The sequence below is a fragment of the Mytilus edulis genome, chromosome 7 (genome assembly GCF_963676685.1).
Source record: "Mytilus edulis chromosome 7, xbMytEdul2.2, whole genome shotgun sequence".
Lineage (NCBI taxonomy): Eukaryota > Metazoa > Mollusca > Bivalvia > Mytilida > Mytilidae > Mytilus > Mytilus edulis.
Window position 1 is genome coordinate 28,901,435 of NC_092350.1, and position 24,811 is coordinate 28,926,245.

At 30.7% G+C, this 24,811-nt stretch overlaps 1 protein-coding gene across 1 annotated transcript in view; it reads left to right on the plus strand.

Moving 5' to 3' along the window:
* LOC139481196 (uncharacterized) overlaps positions 1–14,950 on the plus strand; it is a 197,992-nt gene extending 183,042 nt beyond the window's left edge. The window contains exons 33-37 of the mRNA XM_071264355.1: positions 3,244–3,407; positions 5,229–5,356; positions 10,378–10,519; positions 10,993–11,232; positions 14,869–14,950. Coding sequence (XP_071120456.1) covers positions 3,244–3,407; positions 5,229–5,356; positions 10,378–10,519; positions 10,993–11,232; positions 14,869–14,915 — 721 coding nt within the window. The 3' untranslated portion in view covers positions 14,916–14,950. The remainder of the gene's footprint in view (positions 1–3,243; positions 3,408–5,228; positions 5,357–10,377; positions 10,520–10,992; positions 11,233–14,868) is intronic.
* The last annotated feature ends 9,861 nt before the right edge of the window (positions 14,951–24,811 follow it).

Consider the following 24,811-nt stretch of genomic DNA (forward strand, 5'->3'; position numbering starts at 1 on the left):
ATGAATATTGTTTTGTCGGTTACACATTATGGATTTGTAATAAATAAGAGAATACGAATAAAAAGGAATACGTTGAATATGTGCATAGATGTATGTCTAAAACATTAACAATGATTAAAACATCTAGAATATCGTTTTCTTAAACTTAAAACAACATTATCTAAAAAGTCATTTGTGAAGATATAGGATTGATTGGATGAAAGAAAAGTAATTCTTGATTTTGTTTTAACAGTATTGATATTCAAATTTAATTTGAAAATATATTCAGAAAAATTAGAATTCTTAATATCTGGGACCGTGCCAACGAAGCTGTTTGAAGACTGGGACATGTCTTAGACTGGTCTTAGGACACGTTTTCGTCCTAAGTCAGGTAAACGAAAGTCTCTTAAACTAAGATTTGTCCTAGATTTGGTCCAAAAGTTTGAATATTTAAATAGGAATCTTAGGATTGTCTTCAGAAAGTCCTAAAGTTACGATACCCTTATTCGAAATAAAAACAACTTGTATTTTTGTCCATCTGATGAGTTAAGCCTTTTTCAACTGATTTTAATAGTCCGTTCTTATGTTGTACTGTTATACCACTGTCCCAGGTTAGGGGGAGGGTTGGGATCCCGCTAGCATGTTTAACCCCGCCACATTATTTATGTATGTGCCTGTCTCAAGTCAGGAGCCTGTAATTCAGTGGTTGTCGTTTGTTTATGTGTTACATATTTGTTTTTCGTTCATTTTTTTTTACATAAATAAGGCCGTTAGTTTTCTCGTTTGAATTGTTTTACATTGTCTCATGGGGGCCTATTATAGCTGACTATGCGGTATGGGCTTTGCTCATTGTTGAAAGCCGTACGGTGACCTATAGTTGTTAATGTCTGTGTCATTTTGGTCTTTTGTGGATAGTTGTCTCATTGGCAATCATACCACATCTCCTTTTTTTATATTATATGACATAAAGTCAATAATAGAAAAAAAATAATACAATATGAAACTATAATATTATACTGTTATTTGAATTAAACTAATTATACAAATATTTCTTCAATATATGTTAAAAATTCAATTGTGTTTCGATATTTTTAATTTGAAGACAAAGGAGTAGGTCCAGTAAGACCCCTTTTTGGCCCCATAAGTTAGCAGTTTTACAAAAATTTTAAAAACTAAACTTTAAGTTATTTATTGGAAAGTAGAATGCTTCTGCTACATACTTATGGGCTGTTTTTGACAATACAATGCACAGATATTGGGTACTAGCATCATTAGGTCATGCTAAATTACTGAAATCTTCACAATTTTAACATTTTACGATGTAGTTAAATTTTAGACGGTTTCTGTCTTTAATGAAAGTGGCCGCATTCGTGTTCATTCATAATATTGACATGTAAGTTGTATTTGATGAAAATACATAACATATATACAGGTTGAGGAAGAACACGGATGCGGCCACTTTCAGTTTTGACAAAAAACATCTGAAAAGTGACATTTTTTGGTATATTTGATAGATTGTTCATATTTAAGTTTGAATCGAAGCGTTTTTTAATGATCAGTTAAAATCTGGCACATAAACTAAATGAATCAACTGAAATAAGTTTAAAAAGTGTTCAAAATCTTTCGTTAGATGAACCTGAAACATGAGGCCAAAATCGGCCCTTACCGGACTTACTCCTTTGTTCCATCAAATACTTTCAAATATTAACACAGAGCGTTTCTAGTATTCAATTTGAGTTTTTGGAATAATAAGTATATTACAAGAACTTTGTCTGGGTGTTCCAGAACTTACATGGTGCAAATATATACATACATTGAGATGAGCTGGATTAATTTGGTGAAGTGCTGTAAGAACTAAAATATTGATTTTACATAAACAAAATCATTTGACATGAGCATCAGTCGTACCTATCCTAAAAGTATTTCTGCCAAAATCATATCAGTAAGCTCATTTAAAATAATTCGTGCTGCCTTTTTATATTCTTCAAATTTTTTTCTGCATTAGCAACATTGTTTGCAACTTATCAAGTTGTGCAATAATAATTGAAATATGGAAAACATCTTAATTTCAGTTTGCAGAAAAAATTAAAACTTCTTTCTAAACTAAGGCTAATTCAATACATGTAATGAAATCAAGCATGACTGTTTAGTTTTGTTGTTGTATGAAATGAATTTATAATTTTATAGTCTATAATAACGTAGTTACGTGAGTAATACGTTAAAAGTATATTTTGAGCGTTATTTTTTTTCTCTCATTAAAGATGTATTAAACCTCCCACCCTTCACATGGAATGGTCCTAGTACAACGGTAGTTGCGACTGTTCTAAGATAGCTGTGTTGTAAACCATTAGACAAGTCCCAGACACGTCCAAAGACCATCCTAAATAAGGTCCCAAGACATATCTTATGACATATTTTAGGATACTTTCATTGACACGGTCCCTGATGTTTGTTGAAAAGCTAAGTTCATTTGTCGTTTGTGAACATTAAAGGGAATACAATGATATTTATCTTATTCATGATTCTTTTGTATTGAATATGGCATGAGACTTGTTAGGTCAACTAGTGTGTTACTAGGGGTAAATTGACTGCACCAGGATCAATCTTTTACGATGAAAAACCTTTAAAAGCAAAAACTTGTCGATTTGATGTGTGTGTTATGGGAAGGGGATATTGATTTGTGGAATGAGATTGATAGCCCTTTAGACTGAAACAAAAATTAAAATGGTTTTAAAAAAATGCATATCCTAACATAAAAATAGGATGAATAAATTCTTTGCACAAAAAATTCTCTTCTCTTATCTACTATCTTAAATCAAATAGCATTTATAAGTATAAAATCTAAATTAACATTTTATTTGTGGAATAGTTAAGATACCACAAACAACAGATATTGCAGCTCAATATCAATAAATGATAATTATTGATAAGTGCTTACCATTCAGCGCCAAAAGCTACAGGAATATTAGGTTGAGAAAGTGTAAGTGTGACTTGAGAATGAGCCAAATTTTTACAAGACTCGACAAGTTTATTTGTCGGAGGATATTGTGCCTATTACTTCACATGGTAAATAAGGAACATGTGTTATTAGAAACATTCTGACATTGTTCTGACATTGATTGCTCCTAAGTCCATCTTCATTAAAGAGTTTTCATAAGACTTTGAGATTTAACAATCCAACTTTCAAATATAAGTAAATTATTTCCTTATATATATAATTTAAAATAAGTAACCAAGATAGCTAACATTACTATAATTTTGTAGGTACAAACTTGAAAAAACTAGTTCTGAACTGTATGTTACACTGGGCGCAGGATTTTGTTACCAAGGGGACTATTCATCTTGTTTGATATTTATCAACGTATTAGAAAATGCTATGTTGGCCATTCCAAAAATTCGAACAGGATATAGAGTAAAATGGCCGAACAGTACGTATTCATAATTTGTTTTGTATCATCATTACATATAGGACTGGAAATAATAAAAGAATTATTCGTTTGATGTTAAATACAAAATAAAATATAAAACCAGCATGAAAAAAACCCAAATTTTGTATATTGTGCGATAGCAAAATTCAAAACGAAAAGTCATTCATGAAATGGCAAAATCAAAAGCTCAAACACATCAAAAGTATTTAATATAGCCATGTTCTGAATTTGTACCGGTATTACCTTATGAAACAATGGTGAGTTAAACCTGGTTTTATAGATACCTAAACCTTTCATTTGTGCTTGATAGTGGCATAGAAGTCTATTATATTGACAACTATGTGTAAGCAAAACAAATAGATAAAATAGGTACAAATATAAAAAAAAAATGAGGTACAGCAGACAAAAGTTGTTATTTTCTTAATCACTATAACTTTTTTCAACAAAGAAAAACAAAATTGCATAGAGACACTCTACAGAGTGACAAAGTACATATAGAAAATAAAAAGGAAAGACTCGAATACAAAATACTCAACAGCACAATAACACAATGGCGGGATGTATAAATACAGAGCCGAGGAAAAGGATATCACCAAAAACTACCAATATAGTTGGAAAATGTACAAAGACACAGGAAAAGAACACTATAACAAAATCATATGCATAAATTATTCAAATGAGTGAGCCTATTTAAAAAAAAAAAACATCTGCATTTAAATACCACTTTCTTATCTTTTCCATCGGTGGTCTCTTAATTTAGTTTTTTGCTTAAAGGCTTTAAAATGGTCACCATTCAGGTGTCAAAGTTGATCAGTAAGGTTTATTAATAACAATTATTTTAATAGACACTGGAAGTAAAATCATTCATAATGGCAAGTAATCTCTGTTATCAAATTATCAAGCTCCTATCATAGTGTCAGGAAATGCAAAATTCAATTAGTTTTGATGAAAGAAAAAAAAATGCAGAAATGTTATCGTCCCTGCAATTTATAAGATACATGTAACTAACTGTATTGTATTTTAAACTTGCCTTCTTATAACGTAGATTTTACTGTCGCAAATTAAGTTTACCTAGCGACGCGTACAATCAAGTTTTACAAAGGACACGCTTAAAATGCAGTACAATTATCTCCTAAGTTGCATGGACGATAACACTTCTGCAGTAATCTCCATTGTAATTATTTTATAATAAATTCTATTTAATAAATATTTGGCTAAATAATCTATAATTGAAAAAATCCACGAAACTGTTGCATCGTCTTTAGCATCTAAACAATGTGGCGGCATATATATACTCCGAATGCCAAACGGTAACAGAAGACGTTTTTATACTTTTCGTACGCTTCGGAGTATGTACATGTATAATAAATTTAAGGTGAAAAAGATGAATTTTATTTCTATACATAAATGCTATTAATTTGAAGGGTGTTTATTTAGTACAGTGTTTACAAATTGAAAAGTGACACTAAACCGATTTGGGGCACAAGATGTGAAATTATGTACCTAAAAAATCGGAATCTAAAATAGTAGCAATCTTAGTTGCGGACTGGCAGAACGTGAAATATAACCTTTCAAAATATTTGTCAACGTCAAATAAAAATTACCGTTTTCAAACGAAATGCATTAAAATATGCGCTATGGCACATTGTGAGGGCATTTATTCCTGTAAATGGAAGATACAGAAGATACCAAATTTATTTTCAGATTACATTAGCTGTGAATTTCCCTTGCAGTTTAAGAGTCAATTGTATATTCATAAGGAACGGGCAATTCATTTCTGCAAAAACTGATACGATTTTTTCTCTCACTTTTAATGTCTAGCAAACAAGAAGAAGTTCCTGGATGAACATTTACTGGGAGAAAAACAAAAGTCAGTAGGGAAGAAAGTTACGAAAAAAGAGAGGGAAGAAATAATAGAGAAAATGTGTAGTCTATTAAGCTTGCCTGAGGTAAAGTGCTAGTATCATAAATCATATATTGAACCATATTTACCAGAGACATTTATTGTATTTCCTCTCATCTATATCATTCTATTTCATATTCGCAGAATGCGCCTGAAGTTTTGAATTACTCCAAAAAGGGTACCACAAATCGCCATACATTATTTGAATCTGTTACTGACACTATCATGGATATATTTGAACTGAAGTTACAATCTTCTAAAACATATACACTTTTGCTTTGAAGGAAACTTTTCCTAAAATACTCTGAGTTTCAGCTTATTGTGATACAACACTAATTACTGCTCCAAATAATATACCAATACGTTATTTATACTACATTTATCAGTATGCAGTTAATAAAAAACCTTATATACATAATTCTTATCTTTTAAACCAGAACGTGATTGGATTCCATATTTTCATCAGGCAGAATTATTTGCTTATAACAAAAAATAAAAGATTAATCTTTATAAACAGACCTGAAGGTACATTATGAGTAAGAGATAATGAAGTGCCTGATTTAAGCATAATTTATTTTGTTCAACCTTAGGGTCATTATGTTTTCCGGTCTGTATATATATTTGCCCGTCCGTCCATCTGTCCCACTTCAAGGTACTTCAAGGTACTTTTTGATGAAATTAACTTGAAATTTCACGGTCCACTTAACATAGAAAATGTTAGTGCGATTTGGGCATCCGTGTACTATGGACACATTCTTGCAACTTTCTAGATAGCAAGGGCATACTATGTAGAAAATTAGGATTCAATTTTTTTCTTGGAGTTATTGCCATTTTAATTGTCATCATAACCCCTCTTAAACCACGGGACAGAATTTCTGGAATCTTTGTATATATAAAAGACATACTATATAGATTTGCATATCGTCAGGAAATTATGGGGAATTAATTTTTTTTGCAAGAAGTTATGACCCGTTGAACATCGAATTTTGGTTAAAATTTACGACTGCAACAGTCTGTCGTCGCGACTTCTCTTCATCCATACAACAGAATTTCATGAAATTTTGTAGATGATTAGGACATACTTAAAGTTTGTTAATGTTCATATTAAAAGGAAATAAGGATTCATTTTTTTTAAAAAGAAATGATCCCCTTTGAAAATAGGTTTGGCCTACATATTAGTTCAACTCGTCTGAATGCACACAACAGAATGTTATGAAATTTTGTAGATAATAAGAACATGAAAGATTTATGTGCATATCGCTCAAATATATTTTTGTAGAATTATGAGTCTATGCACTCAATGCCAATGTGGTGCAGATATTTGAAAACTGTAAAAAATGTAAAAAAGGGGGGAGTTTTAAAAATTGCAATTTTTTGACATTTTTGACAATTTCTCGGTAGTCTCTTATGATAACTCAAAATCTGTTTTCTATGGAAGCATGCTCTGTGTAAGCTACACGAATTCAGCTAGTCATATTTATGTCATTACTAGAGATAAGCGGTACATACAATGTATCCTCGCTTGCAACATGTAAAAAAAGGAACAAAATATCTTAATCTACGGAAATTATCGACAAAAATATTCACAATTGAAAGTTAGCTATGCAATAATATATTGCTACATATAGAGATGTCTTGGGGAAAGTTTTTTTTTAAATGCACTAAGGAACAGTGGAGCAATAAGTACTGTGAAGTTAGCACCCGGTTCATGATTTAATAAAAAAAAATGATGAAATTCCTGACTAATTATTCAAACCCAGAAAATGTTGGAACTATAAAAAATAGTCATCAAGCATAAATGTCAACATGGGCACTATATTATATTGAGTTTATCTTTATGTTAATATATATCAATCAGTTCAAGAACAATAGCAAATGGAGATTATGAATCCTCCTTTTTATAATACAAGACAAACTATGGAATATATAGCAGACTTGACTAAATACGACCTGAAAGCCCGATATATTTGTGAACTACAAACAAACACGATACACAGAGATATTATGATACAAATGAAGCTGTCTATGTATATAACGGGTTATGTTCTTCTCATATATGTTATGATGGTATGATACTAAACCCCTAACGGGAAGGATTGTGCCTGATGTTCATATGATGAAATCATAATCTTTCAGTCAGTTTGATTGAAGTCTGGAGCTGGCATGTCAGTTAACTGCTAGTAGTCTGTTGTTATTTATGTATTATTGTCATTTTGTTTATTTTCTTTGGTTACATCTTCTGACATCAGACTCGGATTTCTCTTGAACTGAATTTTAATGTGCGTATTGTTATGCGTTTACTTTACTACATTGGTTAGAGGTATAGGGGGAGGGTTGAGATCTCACAAACATGTTTAACCCCGCCGCATTTTTGCGCCTGTCCCAAGTCAGGAGCCTCTGGCCTTTGTTAGTCTTGTATTATTTTAATTTTAGTTTCTTGTGTACAATTTGGAAATTAGTATGGCGTTCATTATCACTGGACTAGTATATATTTGTTTAGGGGCCAGCTGAAGGACGCCTCCGGGTGCGGGAATTTCTCGCTACATTGAGGACCTGTTGGTGACCCTCTGCTGTTGTTTTTTATTTGGTCGGGTTGTTGTCTCTTTGGCACATTCCCCATTTCCATTCTCAATTTTATATAATACACATACACTAGACATCAATATGCATCAATTTGAAAGGCGAACGAGTTACAAGAAAAAAATGTGGATGTCATTGTATGTTTTGCAGCTTTGGTTGAAGAAACGCTTCAAGTCTGAAACTACAATTCATCAGGTTTGACATATAAGCAAAAGACCTTATTAGAAATAAAACATAACTGTCTTGATTTTACTGTAATACAACCCCTGGAAAAACTTTAATATTATATATCTGTCTCTTCAGTCGTTTACAGATTTTGCACAAAATTGCTCCACAGTCTATATATTCTGAAAAGATTCCGTTAAAATATTTCTTCATGTTCTTGCAAATCGAATCATTGTGGTGCGATAGTGCATAGTCACCTACAAATCATTTGAGAGACCTCAGACCTACCATCTTTTGAAATAAACATTGTCTCTATCTCGCATTCACCGTTTCACATTTAAATATATCTTTTTATATTTGTTGCCCATTTTGTAGAATGTTCAACATCACATCGACCATACATGTCCAAGACACACCCGAAGTTTTCAAAACAAGCTATGTTAGTTTTCTCGTTTGAATTGTTTCACATCTATCATTGCAGTGCCTTTTATAGATGACTATGGGTATTGGATTTGCGCATTGTTAAAGGTCATATGGTACCTATAGTAGTTTCTGTCATTTGGTCTCTTGTGAAAAGTTGTCCCATTTGCGATCATGCCACATCTTCTTTTTAAGTACATAACATTTTATACATAACATAGGCCGTGCTTTTCTCGTATATTAATTGTTTTATATTTGTCAATTATGGGTCTTTTATAGCTGAGTATGCGATATGGGCTTTGTTCATCGTTGAAGGCTATACAGTGACCTATAGTTAGTTGTAAATTCATGTGTCATTGTTTAGTCTCTTATGGAGAATTATCTTATTAGCAATCATTCTGCATCTTCTTTTATATATTATAATGTTAAAGGCGCCATCGGCCAAATCTCAATAACTGTTGTATCTTTTTACATAAAGAGTTTTGTTGACGATACCAAAACAATCTGTCTTATAAGGGCATATCGGTTTGTTCATACATGGATACCACACACTTAAGTACAGTTTATATTTCCGTACAGTTTCACATGAGAGTGCATTTTTATTATTATCCATATGAAAATAATTGTAATCTAGTTACCAGTCAAAGTATTTATCAAAGAGCTAGGACAAAACCGAAATTTTGACGGAAGCAGATGGAAATAATTTGAAATTTTGAACGATATATTTGTCTGCACCATGAAGGATCTGGAAGAAAGGAACAATATCAACTAGCAAACTGTACGACAACGAAATTTGTATTCTTTTCACAAACAGATCATAATGTAGACTTCCTATTAGTTTTGCTCTGACTATATTGAAGCATCCGAAGCAAGATATCTTTTCATTTCACCCAGTATCTATAGTTGGTCGGGTTGTTGTCTCTTTGGCACATTCCCCATTTCCATTCTCAATTTTATGAATGATGCAACACCTTGTCAATGAAAGTATATGTGGTGCTTTGGTTTTTTTTTACGAAAGATGGTTTATCAACACACGCATTTAATTTATTTTTCCAAATTCAGATGCATCAAATTGTATTTATGTTGTACTAGTAAAGGCTTTTTAACACGACCTATGCTACTTTACTTGCTTGGTCTTGTTAAATGGAATACGCACTGCCAATGATTTTCCGGATTTTTTTTTCGGATAGGTTCCAATGGATTCAAAATTAGTATATTCGAAAAAACTCAAAAAAATAACAACAATTCAAAAGTTAATAAACCTTATAATTATCATGTGTACATACACATAGACACAAGTACTATATATACAATGGTTCTTAATCCGAAGGATGATTTTGTTTAGATATGTTAATGAGTAATGGTATATAAAAATTGAAATATAAATGAAATGATTGACAGCTTGAAGACCTTGATTTCACGGTCAATTAAACATGATAATTCGAGTGGTGCATCCGTGTACTAAGGACACATTATGTTTGTCTGTTTGTTACAGCTCTGATAAAACATTTCTTATAATCAGTTTATGATATTGATGACAAACCATTGTGGTCAACCTTAGTCCGTGCATAATATTTAATTTACAGGATACATGAATTAACCAGGGTCGTTATTAATAATGTAAATACATTTGCACGTTTGAAATTGTCAATCTTTAAGAACTCATTTACATAATCTATTTATCCAAATATGGTGCTCATTTAAAAAGAATGCAATTATGAAATCTACACAATCATACTCATGTTTCTATAAGGTAAACATCGTAATTTGTTCTAGACTGAATGAAATATACAAGTTACAACTGTATGTATGCATATGGTCTTCGGCTGTTTTCTACTTTTTGGTCGGGTTGTGATCTCTTTGACACATTCCCCATTTCCTTCTCAATTTTATCCTTTATAGAAGCTTTTAACCACAAAAGGACCTTGTCAAAGACCCGATTTAATGACAAAGACACAGTTGAATTACGAGCTGCAATCACGAGGCTTGAGTTTGGATGGCAGTTTAGAACAACGACAATCTACATTAGAAACAGACGATAAAAGTAGGAATAAAAAATGTAGAAAAAAAAGTCGTTATATTTTATTCAATTTATCTAACGGAAATAGTTATTAATATCATAAACCAATGTCAAATATGTTAACCTTGTTATAGCGTATAGACAGTTGTATATAGATTTTAGCATGCAGCAGAACCAAGAATGTACATATTTTTTCTTCTTTCTGATATACAGTTTTGGGTCAAGTGGTGTGTCATATTGTTTAATGTAACATATGCTTTAGAAATTCTCTGATGTTCCATAAATCTAAAGTAGTCTTCTAAATGAACTGACGGAAAACACATAGGATGGAATGGAATAATTTGATTGTGTTAGCGATTGTGTCTTTATCACAATATAAACACATTTGAATATCATTTGAAGATTTTCTTTTCATTAATCTATGTGTTTTACCCTACAGTGTTATTTCTAGAACGTCGTGTTGTTTTTTGCTAAATATGGCTTTCAACATTTTTCAGAGTGCAAACATCTGACTTTACCGGACATCAGAAATAAGAGGCTCAAAGATCTTCTGTATTATTCTGTGTCTCCTACTTGTTTACGATTGGATGCCTGCTTTAGTCCATCTATTAAAATTGGCAGAAAGACGATAAAGAAATCATTTAAAGCGTTTGTAGATGTTGATAACTGTAACTTTATTGTCACGCTAGGATTCGAAGGATGGAGAAAAAGTTTAATTTTAATCAGTTATGATTGGGGTAGGTCAAATAAAAGTAATTTAACTGTAGTTTCATTAACATAAAAAGTAACGTGCTAATCATAAAAGGCAGTAGAAATAGATTTTAAAATTTTTTAAATCTAGCCACAAAAAACCACGAATCATGAATAATCAAAAGACATTAGGACAAGAGTCAAAAATGGTTTATCAGTACAACCTCTAAAATTTAAGAAACTTTGCATTCTACAAAGTCTACTATGAATTGAGGTTTTCATTAATTGCATACTTTTACTACGTGTCAAATAAAATTGAGAATAGAAATGGGGAATGTGCCAAAGAGACAAAAATCCGACCATAGAGCAGACAACAGCTGAAGGTCACCAACAGGTCTTCAATGCAACGAGAAATTCCTGCACCTTGTGGCGCCCTTAAGCTGGCCCCTAAACAAATATATACTAGTTCAGTGATACATTGTAATGAACGCCATACTAAACTCCAAATTGTACACAAGAAACTAAAAGTTAAAATAATACAAGACTAACAAAGGCCAGAGGCTCCTGACTTGGGACAGGCGCAAAAATGAGGCGGGGTTAAACATGTTTTTGAGATCTCAACCCTCCCTTATACCTCTAGCCTATGCAGGAAAGTAAACGCATAACAATACGCACATTAAAATTCAGTTCAAGAGAAGTCCGAGTCTGATGTCAGAAGATGTAACCAAAGAAAATAAACAAACTGACAATAATGTATAAATAACATCAGACTACTAGCAGTAAACTGACATGCCAGCTCCAGACTTCAATTAAACTGATTGAAAAATTATGTCTACATCATATGAATATCAGGCACAATCCTCCCTGTGAGGGGTTTAGTATCATATCATCATAACATATATGAGAAGAACATAACCCGTGTCATGCCAACAACTGGTTTGTTAATAATAAATGTGTTTAGTTCCGATGCAAAAACCCTATAAGTGAATCAATATTAACGCCAAAATATGCAATCTTTAATGACCTGACAACAGTATCGTAACTATATCCCTTCTTAATAAGTCTATTTAAAGGTTTTGTTAGCTTCTGAGGTGAATACTGACATTTTTGTGCTTTATAAAGAATATTTCCATAAAATATTGGATGTGAAATACCTGAACGTATAAGCAGTCTGCATGTTGAGCTATATTTACGAATGATGTCCTTATACCGATGATAAAATATTTGACTAGTTTGTGATATCGAAAATCCTGGTGTAATAATTTTTCAGTCATACATAAATTTCTCTCGTTAAAATCTAAAACATTGTTACATACACGAGCGAATCGATCGTTCAAGTTGAGATATATAAACACCATAAGATGGTGACAAGGGAACGTAATTATAAGAGCATAAACCTGAAGCATGGGAGGCACTCTACTGTCTCCACACGGCACTAAAGACAAACTCTGTAAAAAATAGAATTGCAAACATAGATTTGAAAGACAAAAAAAAAAACATTTACAGATTAATTGTTTGGTGAATGATACGGTGCTTTTGGTCCGGAATTTGCTTTATGTCCGCTTTAGCAGTTTGTCCCATAAATTTTTTTGTTAGACGTTTTTGCTTTTTGTCCATTGTTTTCGTTCCGACTCTTTTGATGTAATACCCCCATTAGTTTTCTCTATTAGTTTTTGTTAAATTTGAATTTTCAAAAAATTGTGCAGATTTAATCTTTGTTTCAAATAAAGATATACTTGGCATGAATAAAGTTTAATTCTGTCCAGGACTATAAACAAAATTTCACATTACATTTAACCAATCACATTTTCACTGCTTTTCTACCTGTGTACAAGCTTGGGTAACCATGTAACCTCAAGTTTCCAAAATATTCTATAGAAACCCCAATTAAAAATGTAATGGTGCTTTGAAATATTCAAGATGTATGTTTATGACCTTGAATTTTTGTACTGCAATGAAATGTAGGATTAATTACCTACATCTGTACAATTCAAGGGAATATTTTTTTCTGCCTATTTTTGTATGCAACAGGATATGACGTACTATGATTTGATGGTATGACACCTTTTGCATTTTGTTCGATTATTTTGCTTTTAGTTCGACATTTTTGTTTTTAGTCTGGTGATTTTGTTCTGTTTTGCTTTTTATCTGATATTTTTCCATTTTGTCCCTTGCTTGTTGTCCGATTTGCTGTTTGTTCGATGAGTCTTATTATTATTCATTTAAAAATGTGCATATTTCGTAGGCTCCAATTGAACTTCGAAACTTAAAGGGGCACAAACTGTCAAATTCATGTTCACCGATTTGACTCAAATTCTGATATTTGATTTATAACCATGTCAAACATTTATCCCAATATTAAAAGGTCTAAAATAAACAATTTACAGGATATGGGCTCGATAATATGTAGCTTCGTTTTGTGTATATTAAACAGTATCTAATTAACTATCGAGTTGAATTTCGAACACCTCTGATGGGCATATAAACGTTATAAACAAAAATATAGATAAAAACAGAAATTAAAATCATGCAATTGGAATTTTCTAGGTCTGTTTAATTTCATATTATGTATTAGAGAATTGATAAGAAATAGTGGATTCGTAAACAATAATCAACAAGCGAACCAAAAGTATTACGAGAAAACATATAAACATACAAAAACTAAGTAAATTTCAGACAACAATTTAAGACTAGCATGTACGCGATTTAACAATTCCACATAAAAAATAAGCATTAACTAATGAAACATGAAAATGAGGGTAAGAAACATGAACTAGTAGATGAGGTCTGAAAATGGCCTACAAACTGATTTATACAGACCTTTATGCAATTTTATAGAACATATTTTTTGTGTATTGTAAGTAGTTTCTATCAATCTTACTTTAGCAAAAATCTTAACATCGAACATTGCGAATTATATCAAAGTCACCGTTTTCTGCCAGCCTCAAAATATTCGTTAAACTGATACATACTGTAAGTATTGTAACTTTATATCATGTGGAATATCTAGACGAGCCCGTTAGGGGCGACTTAAGATATTCCATATGATATAGTCAGTATCAAAAACGAAACTACATATTATTCTGTTTATTGGCGATTATGACGTCACACAATGTATTGCCTAATATTGTCAGTGATACAGCCAGTACGTTGATACTCGAAAATATTAGGCAGTAAGATCAAAGGGTAAATGTACGAATTACCGATAAATTGTTGTTAACACGTTGTGTGTTTATTATATTTAGTTTTAACAACAACATTTCTATATATATCAGTTTTTCGGTCAATCATTTTTTTGCAATTCCCAATGACGTTTAAATAGGACAATTGAACTGAAAATGCTTTATCATAATAATCTATTTTTACTTTATGTAATTTTTCAAAACTAAGATTGAATCGTTGTATGTCTTAGATTTTGTTTTACACCTATGTGAACCACAATAGTCAATGCGTTTTGAATGGTTAATATTTTAGAATATTTTTTTCATTTTTCGAATTTCAACCTTCATTGCACGAAAGGCTGTATTTTAAAAACAGTATGATGTAACACAGGTCCAGACATTGTATAATCTTGTTTCTAGAGATTTTGAAAAAAATAACATAAGAAATAAATGCAGCATTAAAATTGAAAAGTTTTACTATTGTCAATTTTAATATGTGATTGTATATATCTTTATATCAAGGAAAGAAAGAAGAACTACATATAACAGATGAAATAAAAGTAATGTAAGTAATTTATTTAAATCGAATAGGATTACAATTAGGCATTGACTGAACAGATCTTTCTATCATTTTATTATGAAAATATAGCATTTAAAGTCAGAATAGTGGAAGCAGTAAACCTTTAGGCATTCAAATGCTCTGATGTTCTAACAAAAAGAACTTTCAAAAATTATTTGTTACTTTTTATAAGTAAACATAAAGAACAAACACAAAAAGTTGCAGGAAAAGTTTGCCAACGCAACTAAAACAATGTAGGTCTTAAAAATAACAAGATTCCTACTAAATAAATTATCACAATTTGTTAATGGCAATTTGTTTAATATCTGCACCTATTTCATGTTTCATTACTTATATTTAAGATGTTATGTGACGTGCATTTTTTTGCAAAGATTTGTTCATCAAATATGTCCCTTTGAGTTGATCTAGTTATGTTTGCGCTACTCCATGTAGTTCATTATAACAGATATAATCAAACATAAATTGTCAAGCAAGGTCTCCTGATCGGCATTTATCTGTAATATTGCAATTATAAATTCCTTTTTGTCAGTACATGCAACATACACTCTAGTTTTACCTGCAAAGAAATCATTTAATTCCTTAGCTTACTGCGTTTTAGTTTTGTTTTAGTCAATTTTTGCTTATTGTGTGGACTGAAAGAAGTGTCTAGTTTAGATTTTGTAGAGAGATAGTAGATTCAAGATTCAATATTTTATTAAAGTCTCACCACATACAATTACATATATTTACACAATAAAATATTCATACAGGTACGTAAAACATACATGTATAACAACAAACTTTAAACTCACATTTTATGTGTCAATCTTAAAAGATTTATGAGAGACTGTATAACCAATATTATTTAAAAAACAATAAAATATTGTACATATTATATATATTATATATTTGCTTATGAATACCATTAAAATACAGCATAATCAATAATATAAAAAACCATTCCTTCTGATTAAAATACTATAGCAGGTTCTGGCGACACTGTCAAAAACTTTATCATTATTGAATAAAAAAATTAATTTTTCATTATTTGATAAAATGTTAAAATCCACATTAAAATTTGAAACTTCATAAAACAATATATGTCTAAGATCTTCATATAGTGGACATTTCAATAAAACATGTAGTTCATCTTCAATACTATCATTACAATAAAAACATGTTCTTTCGTGTATTTCTTTTCTTTCATATCTACCCGTTTCTATTCTAAGGGGAGCAACTCCGCATCTAAACTTAGCAAAAGAACTTCTAAATTTAAGTGGCATTTTATACTTTAAGTAAGGTTCAGTACAATAATCATGTTTAAATAACTTATAAGTTCTTAATTTATTACCTTGAGCATACACATATACTCTATTACTCCATTCTATATATGCGCGTTACTCTTAACAACTGCCTGAGGGATCCGTAAGTGACATGTTGCACGGCTTATCAGTCATTAGACTGTAACATGACTGTTATATTTGGTAGTAAAAAATTAGAAGATGAACTGTATAAATGTTAATGTCTTTTGGTCTGATGTCAAACTATATTCTTAACCTAAATGAATGTCAAACACCACACGAGGAAAATATTGTACGTTTCGAAAACTGAAGAAAACATATGCCATAAGGTTACTATAAACCTTTCCGTTGATATGGAGGCGTAAGGTATGTAAGCTTGCTAAGTAAATAATATTTAATTTTAGATAGACAAAATAAAACTCATCCAAATTAGAATCAGTTCACTCCAACTAAATCTAATGCTAAAACAAAAACTTATCAGATACAAGGATTGTGATTAGGAAAGCTAGACGAATGTTTCATCACCACCAGATTAAAATAACAACAGTAGAAGGGCAAAATCAAAATGATAATAAATAGCATAAAATGAACCGAAATATTCAAAGAGGGACGAAAGATAACAGAGGGACAGTCAAACTCATAAATCGAAAATAAACTGACAACGCCAAGGCTAAAAATGAATAAGACAAAACAGACAAACAATAGTACACATGGCACAACTTAGAAAACTAAAGAATAAACAATACGAACCATTTGGGAGATATATACACCGTATATATGCAGGTGCTGCTGCTAAAGTTCACAATTGGAAAGCTGAAATCATCTCTTTTGTCGTAAAATTTTGTTTTTAATCGACCCTCATTGTCAATTTCTAGATGTAAGTCAAGATATGAGGCCGACTTAACTGTATCTGTTGTATCCTTTATCTCTAGTCCAATGGGATAGATACCTTCGACATAGTCACCACATTTTGAATTATTTAGTGAAAGAACATCATCTATATAGCGGAAAGTAGAGTTAAAGGATATTGCTAACTTCTTATCTTTCTGCGTAAGAAGTTCCGTGTATGAAGTCAGCCTCATGATAATAAAAAAAAAGAAGTCGGCAAGAAGAGGGGCACAATTCGTTCCCATTTAATAAAATTGATCACAGATCATTGAAACTCTTTTAGTTATTTTAGCAATCCATTGCAATTGTGTCATATTATTAATTGTGAAATAACAGTATAACAAATATTTTAAGTAAACTCATTTAAAAATCCAACCAAATTGTGATATATATATGTCACTTCATTTACATAAGCATCACGAAAAATTAAAAAAAAGCAGCAAAGAACTACAGTCATGAATCTTAAGTAAAGAACTGTATATATATTGTTTAAGCTTATAGAAGATCTTTTGCACATTGTCATGTAAAAAAACAAAAACAAAAACACAACAGATATGTCAAAAAAAGGGACGAAAGATACAAGAGGGACAGTCAAACTCATCAATCGAAAATAAACTGACAACGCCATGGCTAAAAATGAATAAATTTTTAGCTAATTGGTATACATGAGAAATATTCTTCTCCAGCAACAACTTTCGACTCCAAATGATATGGGATAAACAAGTTATGTGTTGTTTGTATGCTTTTAAAGAACTGTATTTTACCTTAAAGTACATGTGCAAGCTTTATCGGTGATTTTTTTTTCATATTCATCAACTTCCTATTCCCAGAAAATTTATATATTTCTACACATAATGATCATATATGAAAAAAATATTATTGCGCAGAAACTGTGAATCAAAGTTTCATGAAATTTAACATTTTTTAAAGCGATTGTCTTGTACACAAATCAATTGACTTCATCTTTTGTTGATTCAGTAAGATGAAAATGACATTTAATTTCTCAACTTTTTAATAGGTTTTCCATCAGTCGAAATGAGGACAAAAATCAGTTTTCTGTAAATCTTGGAATGATGCTGTCTATTCAGGGATCAGTATTGATTGATGAAATGTTTATTCAAGATATGCATGTACCGATTCCATTTTGTGACTCTAGTTTCAAGTTGCCTGGTTAGTACAAGTTTTGCAAAAAGGAATTATATTAAAAACAAAATTACGTAATTCCTTCACGTTTCTTTCAACAAAACAAAATGAAAAAAAAAACCACTTGTATTTATTAAAGTATTAGAAGAAGTTCTGTTCCTGGAATTGATACATCATAACTTTTCACCAAATGAAACCCATGATAGAATTTCCATTGTATTCAATATAATTTTGCGGCTTTGTAAAACATACTCCAAATGCATTTCTTTCTTATGATCTTGTTATTCACAGTATATTTGTTTTGTATCTAATATCCCTAATAAACAAACATTATTAATTTATGTTCATTTTAAAATTTTTATTTTCCATTTCTTCCCTCTTTAATATGAAAAAGAAGATGTGGTATGATTGCCAATGAGATAACTGTCCACAAGAGACCAAAATAACACTGAAATTAGGTCACCGTACGGCTTTCAGCAATGAGCAAAGCCCATACCGCATAGTCAGCTATAAAAGGCCCTTTTTTAGCTATCCTGGCCCACAAGGCCAAGTTAGCTTTTCTCATTCCTTGGCGTCCGTTGTCCGTCGTCATTCGTCCGTTGTCATTAACTTTTACAAAAATCTTCTCTTCTGAAATGACTTGGCCAAATTTAACTAAACATGGCCACAATAATCATTGGAGTATTTTGTTTATAAAATGTGTTCATTGACCCAGCAAACCAACCAAAACGGCCGCCATTGCACAAAAATAGAAACATAGGGGTGAAATGTAGATTTTGGCTTCTATTTCTGACACCATTTAAAGCAAATCTAACACGTGAGTAAATCTGTCTATCAGGTCAAGATCTATTCGCCCTGAAGTTTTCAGACGAATTGGACAACCCATTAATTGATTGCTGCTCCTGAATTGGTTATTTTAAGAAAATTTTGCAGTTTTTGGTTATTATCTTGAATATTATTATAGATAGAGATAAACTGTAAACACCAAAAATGTTTAGCAAAGTAAGATCTTCAAAAAAGGCAACATGACCATAATGATCAATTGACGCCTTAAGAAGAAATTGTCCTTTATAGTAAACTTTTAACAATTTTTTGTATATTTTACAAAATCTTCTTCTCTGAAACTACTGAAACAAATTTAACAAAACTTGGTCACAATCATTATTAGGGTATCAAGTATAAAAAAAATATGTCCAATGATCACGCAAGCCAATCAACGTGGACGACATGGCTAAAAATAGAACAAAGGGGTAAATTGCAGTTTTTGGCTTATATCTCTAAAACTAAAGCATTTATAGCAAATTTGACTTAATCTGAAATGCTCATCAGGTTAAGATCTATCTGTTCTAAAATTTGCAGAGATATCAGAAAAAGCAGTTATTGAGTTACTGCCCCTGAACTAGTAATTTTAAGGAAATTATGCAGGTTTTGGTTATTATCTTGAATATAATTATAAATAGAGATAAACTGTAAACAACAATAATCTTCAGCAAAGGAAGATCGACAAATAAGTCAACATGACCATAGGCTAGGATGAAAAATTTTGTCCTGCATTTTTTTTTAGCTGTAATCTCTGTCCTGCATTTTTATTTTTCACTCTGTTCGGTCCTGCCTCTTTTTTTTTTTAGTTTATCCTGACTTTTCTTTACCTAAATTGTCGTCCTGACTTTTTTTTTTGCAGCTGTCTCATCCTGCCTTTTTTTTTTACTCAAAACTCCTGTCCTGCCTATTTTTTTCAAATTTCATCCTAGACCCCCCCCCCCCCCCCCCCCATAAAAATCAAATGGTAGCTCCCTTATATCTCTAAAACTAAAGCAAAAGTATAATGGCTGCATTTTTTAATGCATCAATTTTAAATAAAAATCTCAGGTGAGCGACACAGGCACCTTGGTTCCTCTAGTTATAATTTGCTTCCTTTTATAACTTAATATACTATCTTAAGGTAGCACAATACAAAGATGTTTTCACTCCCAATCAGACAACTTTAAACTGATGTAGTTCATTTCATCCTTCTTCATATTTTATAAATGAGGTACCAGAAGAAAGAAGAAAGATTAATCTTTCAAATTGTGATAATTTCATTATGACATCATTATTACATAATTAATTATTATGTAATTAGTTGCTATATTGTGATGTCCACACTTGAATGAATTTAGCGTCTTTGTTCTTCAAAGCATCCCAAAATATTTTATAGATTATTGAACAACACAGCTTGACCTCCAAAACTGTGTTTCAGATTTCCAAAAACGTCAATAGAACAAATTTTATACCCAATTGAATGTGGTGGTCTCTTATGAATTGATGTTGCAAACTTCATTGAAGATTTATGAGAGAATGAAATGCAATAGGAAAAATCTGAGACACTGTTTTGGAGGTCAAACTGTGTTGTGCAAGAATCTATAAAATATTTTGGGATGCTATTAATAACAAAGAAGCTAAATTCATTCAAGTATGGACATCACAATATGGCAACTTATTACATAACAATTAATTATGTAATAATTATGTCATAATGAAATTATCACAATTTGAAAGATTAATCCTTCGTCTTTCTTTTGGTACCTCATTTATAAAATTAAAAGAAAGATGAGTGGAATAACATCAGTTTAAATGTGTCTGATTGGGGATGAAAAATCTTTGTATTGTGCTACCTTAATTCATAAAAGAGATGAAAGATTTTATGATAAGATTACACTCAGATATAGGTTTAGAAGTCTAGCTTGAAGAAAAACTAATTCATATTGATTAATTGACAGGAGATGGGTCGTTAAAAGGACTGGTTGAATCTTTGGGTAACAAAATGACATCCGAAGGATTTAAACTTGTTTTGAAACAATTTGGACTAGATGTAAGTACAATGTAACAATTTGAATTAAACCAAATTACAAATTTCGTTGTTTAGTTTTAGAGTGGGTAACATGTTATTTTTTCAAAACTTAATCATTCACATTTGGTTCAATATTTGTTTTACCAGAGTAACACCGCCGGCCTATGTTAATTTTAAATAAATTTGATATCCACTTCTATGTTTATTCTCCAGTAAATGACAAAACGCAACAATATCAGATACAAGATTCACAACCCTTTATGTTTAATATTCAGTTAAGGAATAAAAAGTCTAAATCCAGACAACAAGGCATCGAAAGATTAAATCAACAAAATAGACATTAAAATGTGTTCAATTAAACATTAACATAACTGAGACCCCTAAGTGTCAAACAAAATGGGAAAATTTGTATAGCGAGTATATAAATTGGGAAAATAAATTGGCTAAATCTAAGTAAAATTAATATTAATAGAAAAGTTAAAGAATTTCAATGGAAATGTATACACAGGATTATATATACAGAAAACAGACTGAAAATAATGCACATGTCAAATGGAAAATGTCACTTATGTGATTAAATTAATAATATTGAAACTCTTGAGCATTTATTTTATCAATGTATCAATGTTAAACCATTGATAGAAACGGTTGTTAGAAATTTACAACTTTGTAACCTTATAAGCGACGAGGTTCTCGTTGAAAAAGATATTTTATTAGGAACTTGTACAGATAATTCGAATAATTCCATTGTTAATGCAATAATACTTTATTTCAAATGGGCTATTTGGAAAATACGTAATAAATGCAAATTCGATAAAATTAAACTGAATGTACAGTCTATACAGGCTTTGCTAAAACTGCACATGAAAAACGAATTAAAATTTCTTCTGCTATTCTCGGATATAAAGTATATATGCAAAACGAAAATTAAACTCTTTATCGAAAAAATTTAGGAAGATGTACTTAGTTCTACTGCTCTAAACGAAAGGTGTGTTCGATTCCATATATATATATACTTATCTTATTGTATCTTGTGTATAAAGTAGTGAACAATATGTTATTATAACAGAAAGAAAAAACAATATTTTGTATTGTAATTATTATTTAAATCTATGTCTGTGCATATTAGTTACATTAGTAAATTACCACATATATTATGCTTCGTAATACATTTGTACTCACCACATGTGCTTTATCCTTTTTTTATAATCCATAAATATATATTAAAGAATACTTTCAAATTCTCTTCAATCACATCAAAATTCTTCAAGTCAAACTATAACTTATTTTCGCAATCAAATTTTAAAGTTTTTCCAGTTTAAATCAACACATGTTTGTTCAGTGAACCGGATATACGATAGTGATTTTATACAGTGATGCTTATCAGGTGTGAAAATCAATTGTATTGGTTATTTAAATATAATTATGTATGTAAAACTATTGTATAAACTGATGTTTTCCCTGGTCAAGTGAGGCTGTTAAAATACAGGGGCCCCTAAGTATGCGACCTGGGCTACTTAGGTATTTATATAGCAGGAAATGATTGAATAAAATATTTGTTATCGTTAAAAAAAAAAAAAAAAAAAAAAAAATCAACAAAATAGGTGAACTAAAACCTAAATCACAAAAGCATAAAACAAGAAAGGTTTTCGGCACTCCAAACACCAAACTATATGTTGCATCTGAAATACCAGCTTACATATTCTAAAGTTAGAATATGGCCACACGACGTAAACTTGTTCATATTAAAGAGATTTTCCTGTTCTAATATTTGCAGAGAAATGTAGAATTTAATTTCATTCCCCTTTAGCTTGGGTTTTATTGCAGAATACTCAAACAAGTTAAGGAAATACAAAATGTAATTACAGCCTTTTTCATTTAAAGGAATGTATTCCTCGAAGTAATTTGTCAGTACCTTCAGAACTAACGATTTTTTTTTTCTAGGATGTTGTAATTACCACTTTTATGTTTTTGAATTTATCTCATTGAGATAACTCTACTCATCCTCGAAATCTTAATTTTTCTATTATTTTCAGGATAAATATGTTAAAACATTTGTGTCAACAACCTAATTTAAAGGTTTCTCATAACGTATATGCATGAGCTTTGAGCTCGTAAAAACTGTACGCAAAGTGTAATATCAAAATACTAGTTATGAATGAACTGTTCGATTTATTTATCTAAAGTGTAATTTGTATCTCATCCAATATTCAAGTTATTCTATTTAAAATAAGGAAAAAATAGTCTCATTAACATGATAAACTTATGATGTATTTGCAATTCTTTCTTGTATTGTTTATTTATAACTAGATTTATCTATATCATTGGCATTCTGTTGATTTTATTCGACATAAGTACATTATTTTTTTGATGTATTGTGATTATTGTTCTATTATTTGTCTCCTTATAACTTGATTGAACTATGCATTCTCGATTTATTTTAATTTCGTAATGATATCCGATTTAATCAGGTACACTATCTCCATATTATAATAAGTATTACCAATATCAATAAAACAGACTTAAAACATAGTTGTGACGTCATTCTATACCCGTTCTTTATTTCAGTGATTGGACTATCATTCATCTATCATTCATCTGTAAGAAAACAATATGCTTCCTTTAACTGTCAAATGTTTTTTTTAAGAATAGCCCTCCTCTTCCTTAAAAATAATGGACAGCTGAAGGTAGCATAACTGATTCTTAAATTATAGTTCAATCACTGAAAACAAAATCAATTACACCAATTGTTTTCACCATATCAAGGATTTTTCAGTATACAAATCCTTCATGTGAAAAAAAAGAACATATGACAATTACAAAAAATAAAAACATTTTAATTAAAGTCACCTTCCAATACAAAATTTTTGTCACTTATAAAAACAGTGTCTTGAGACAAAAAAATCACTTTTAGATTGATTTTAACACTACCAATATTTATATCACAGCCATTTTTTACATGTGTTAGAATGTCTGCTTTAACACTAATACAAATGGTCGATAATGCTCGTTACAAGTCTTGTTTTTACGTATTTGTTTTAAAATACTCCTTGTCCGTCTTTGGTTATTAGAAGTGACCTCTGGTGTTGCTCTCATTCTTCCTATCATCATTTTCAGATATTATGAGAAAAAAATTAGGAAGAGTTGTTTTGAAAAATTAGATCGAAGGACAAAATTATGTTTCGGCAACTTAAAAAAAAACCGACAAAAGACACCTATGCATAAATAAACGAAAAAAGAGCGACACGAACTTGCAGAAAAGAAATAAAACAGAAAAAGAGGAAAGGGGGATAATCAAGTGGTACCGTTTGGGTGAACAATAACTGTCTCTTGAAAATTCAGAAGAACAACAAACGCACGTTGTTATCACTTCATTTGTTCATATAAATTATATCATTGAAATAAAATCGACTGCGGTGCACTCGATGTGATTCGACTTGAATCTGTCTTTACATGTTGTTGTTTTTTTTTGTTTTTTTTGTTTTTTTTTATCTCATTCACTTAGTTAGAAATAAAACCCGAGGTGAAACAAGAAATTAATAGGAGAGGACTAAAATTTGAGATAATATATAAAACTTGCCATTATTTGCTGCTATAACTGTATTCTCTTTGCAATCCACACTAACATTGAATATAATTATCTGAATACACATTTCATTTAATACAAACTTTGGAACAATACAATCATTAATGACGACATTACTTTCTTTATTTTTGCATTAAAAATATACTTTCATCGTTTTT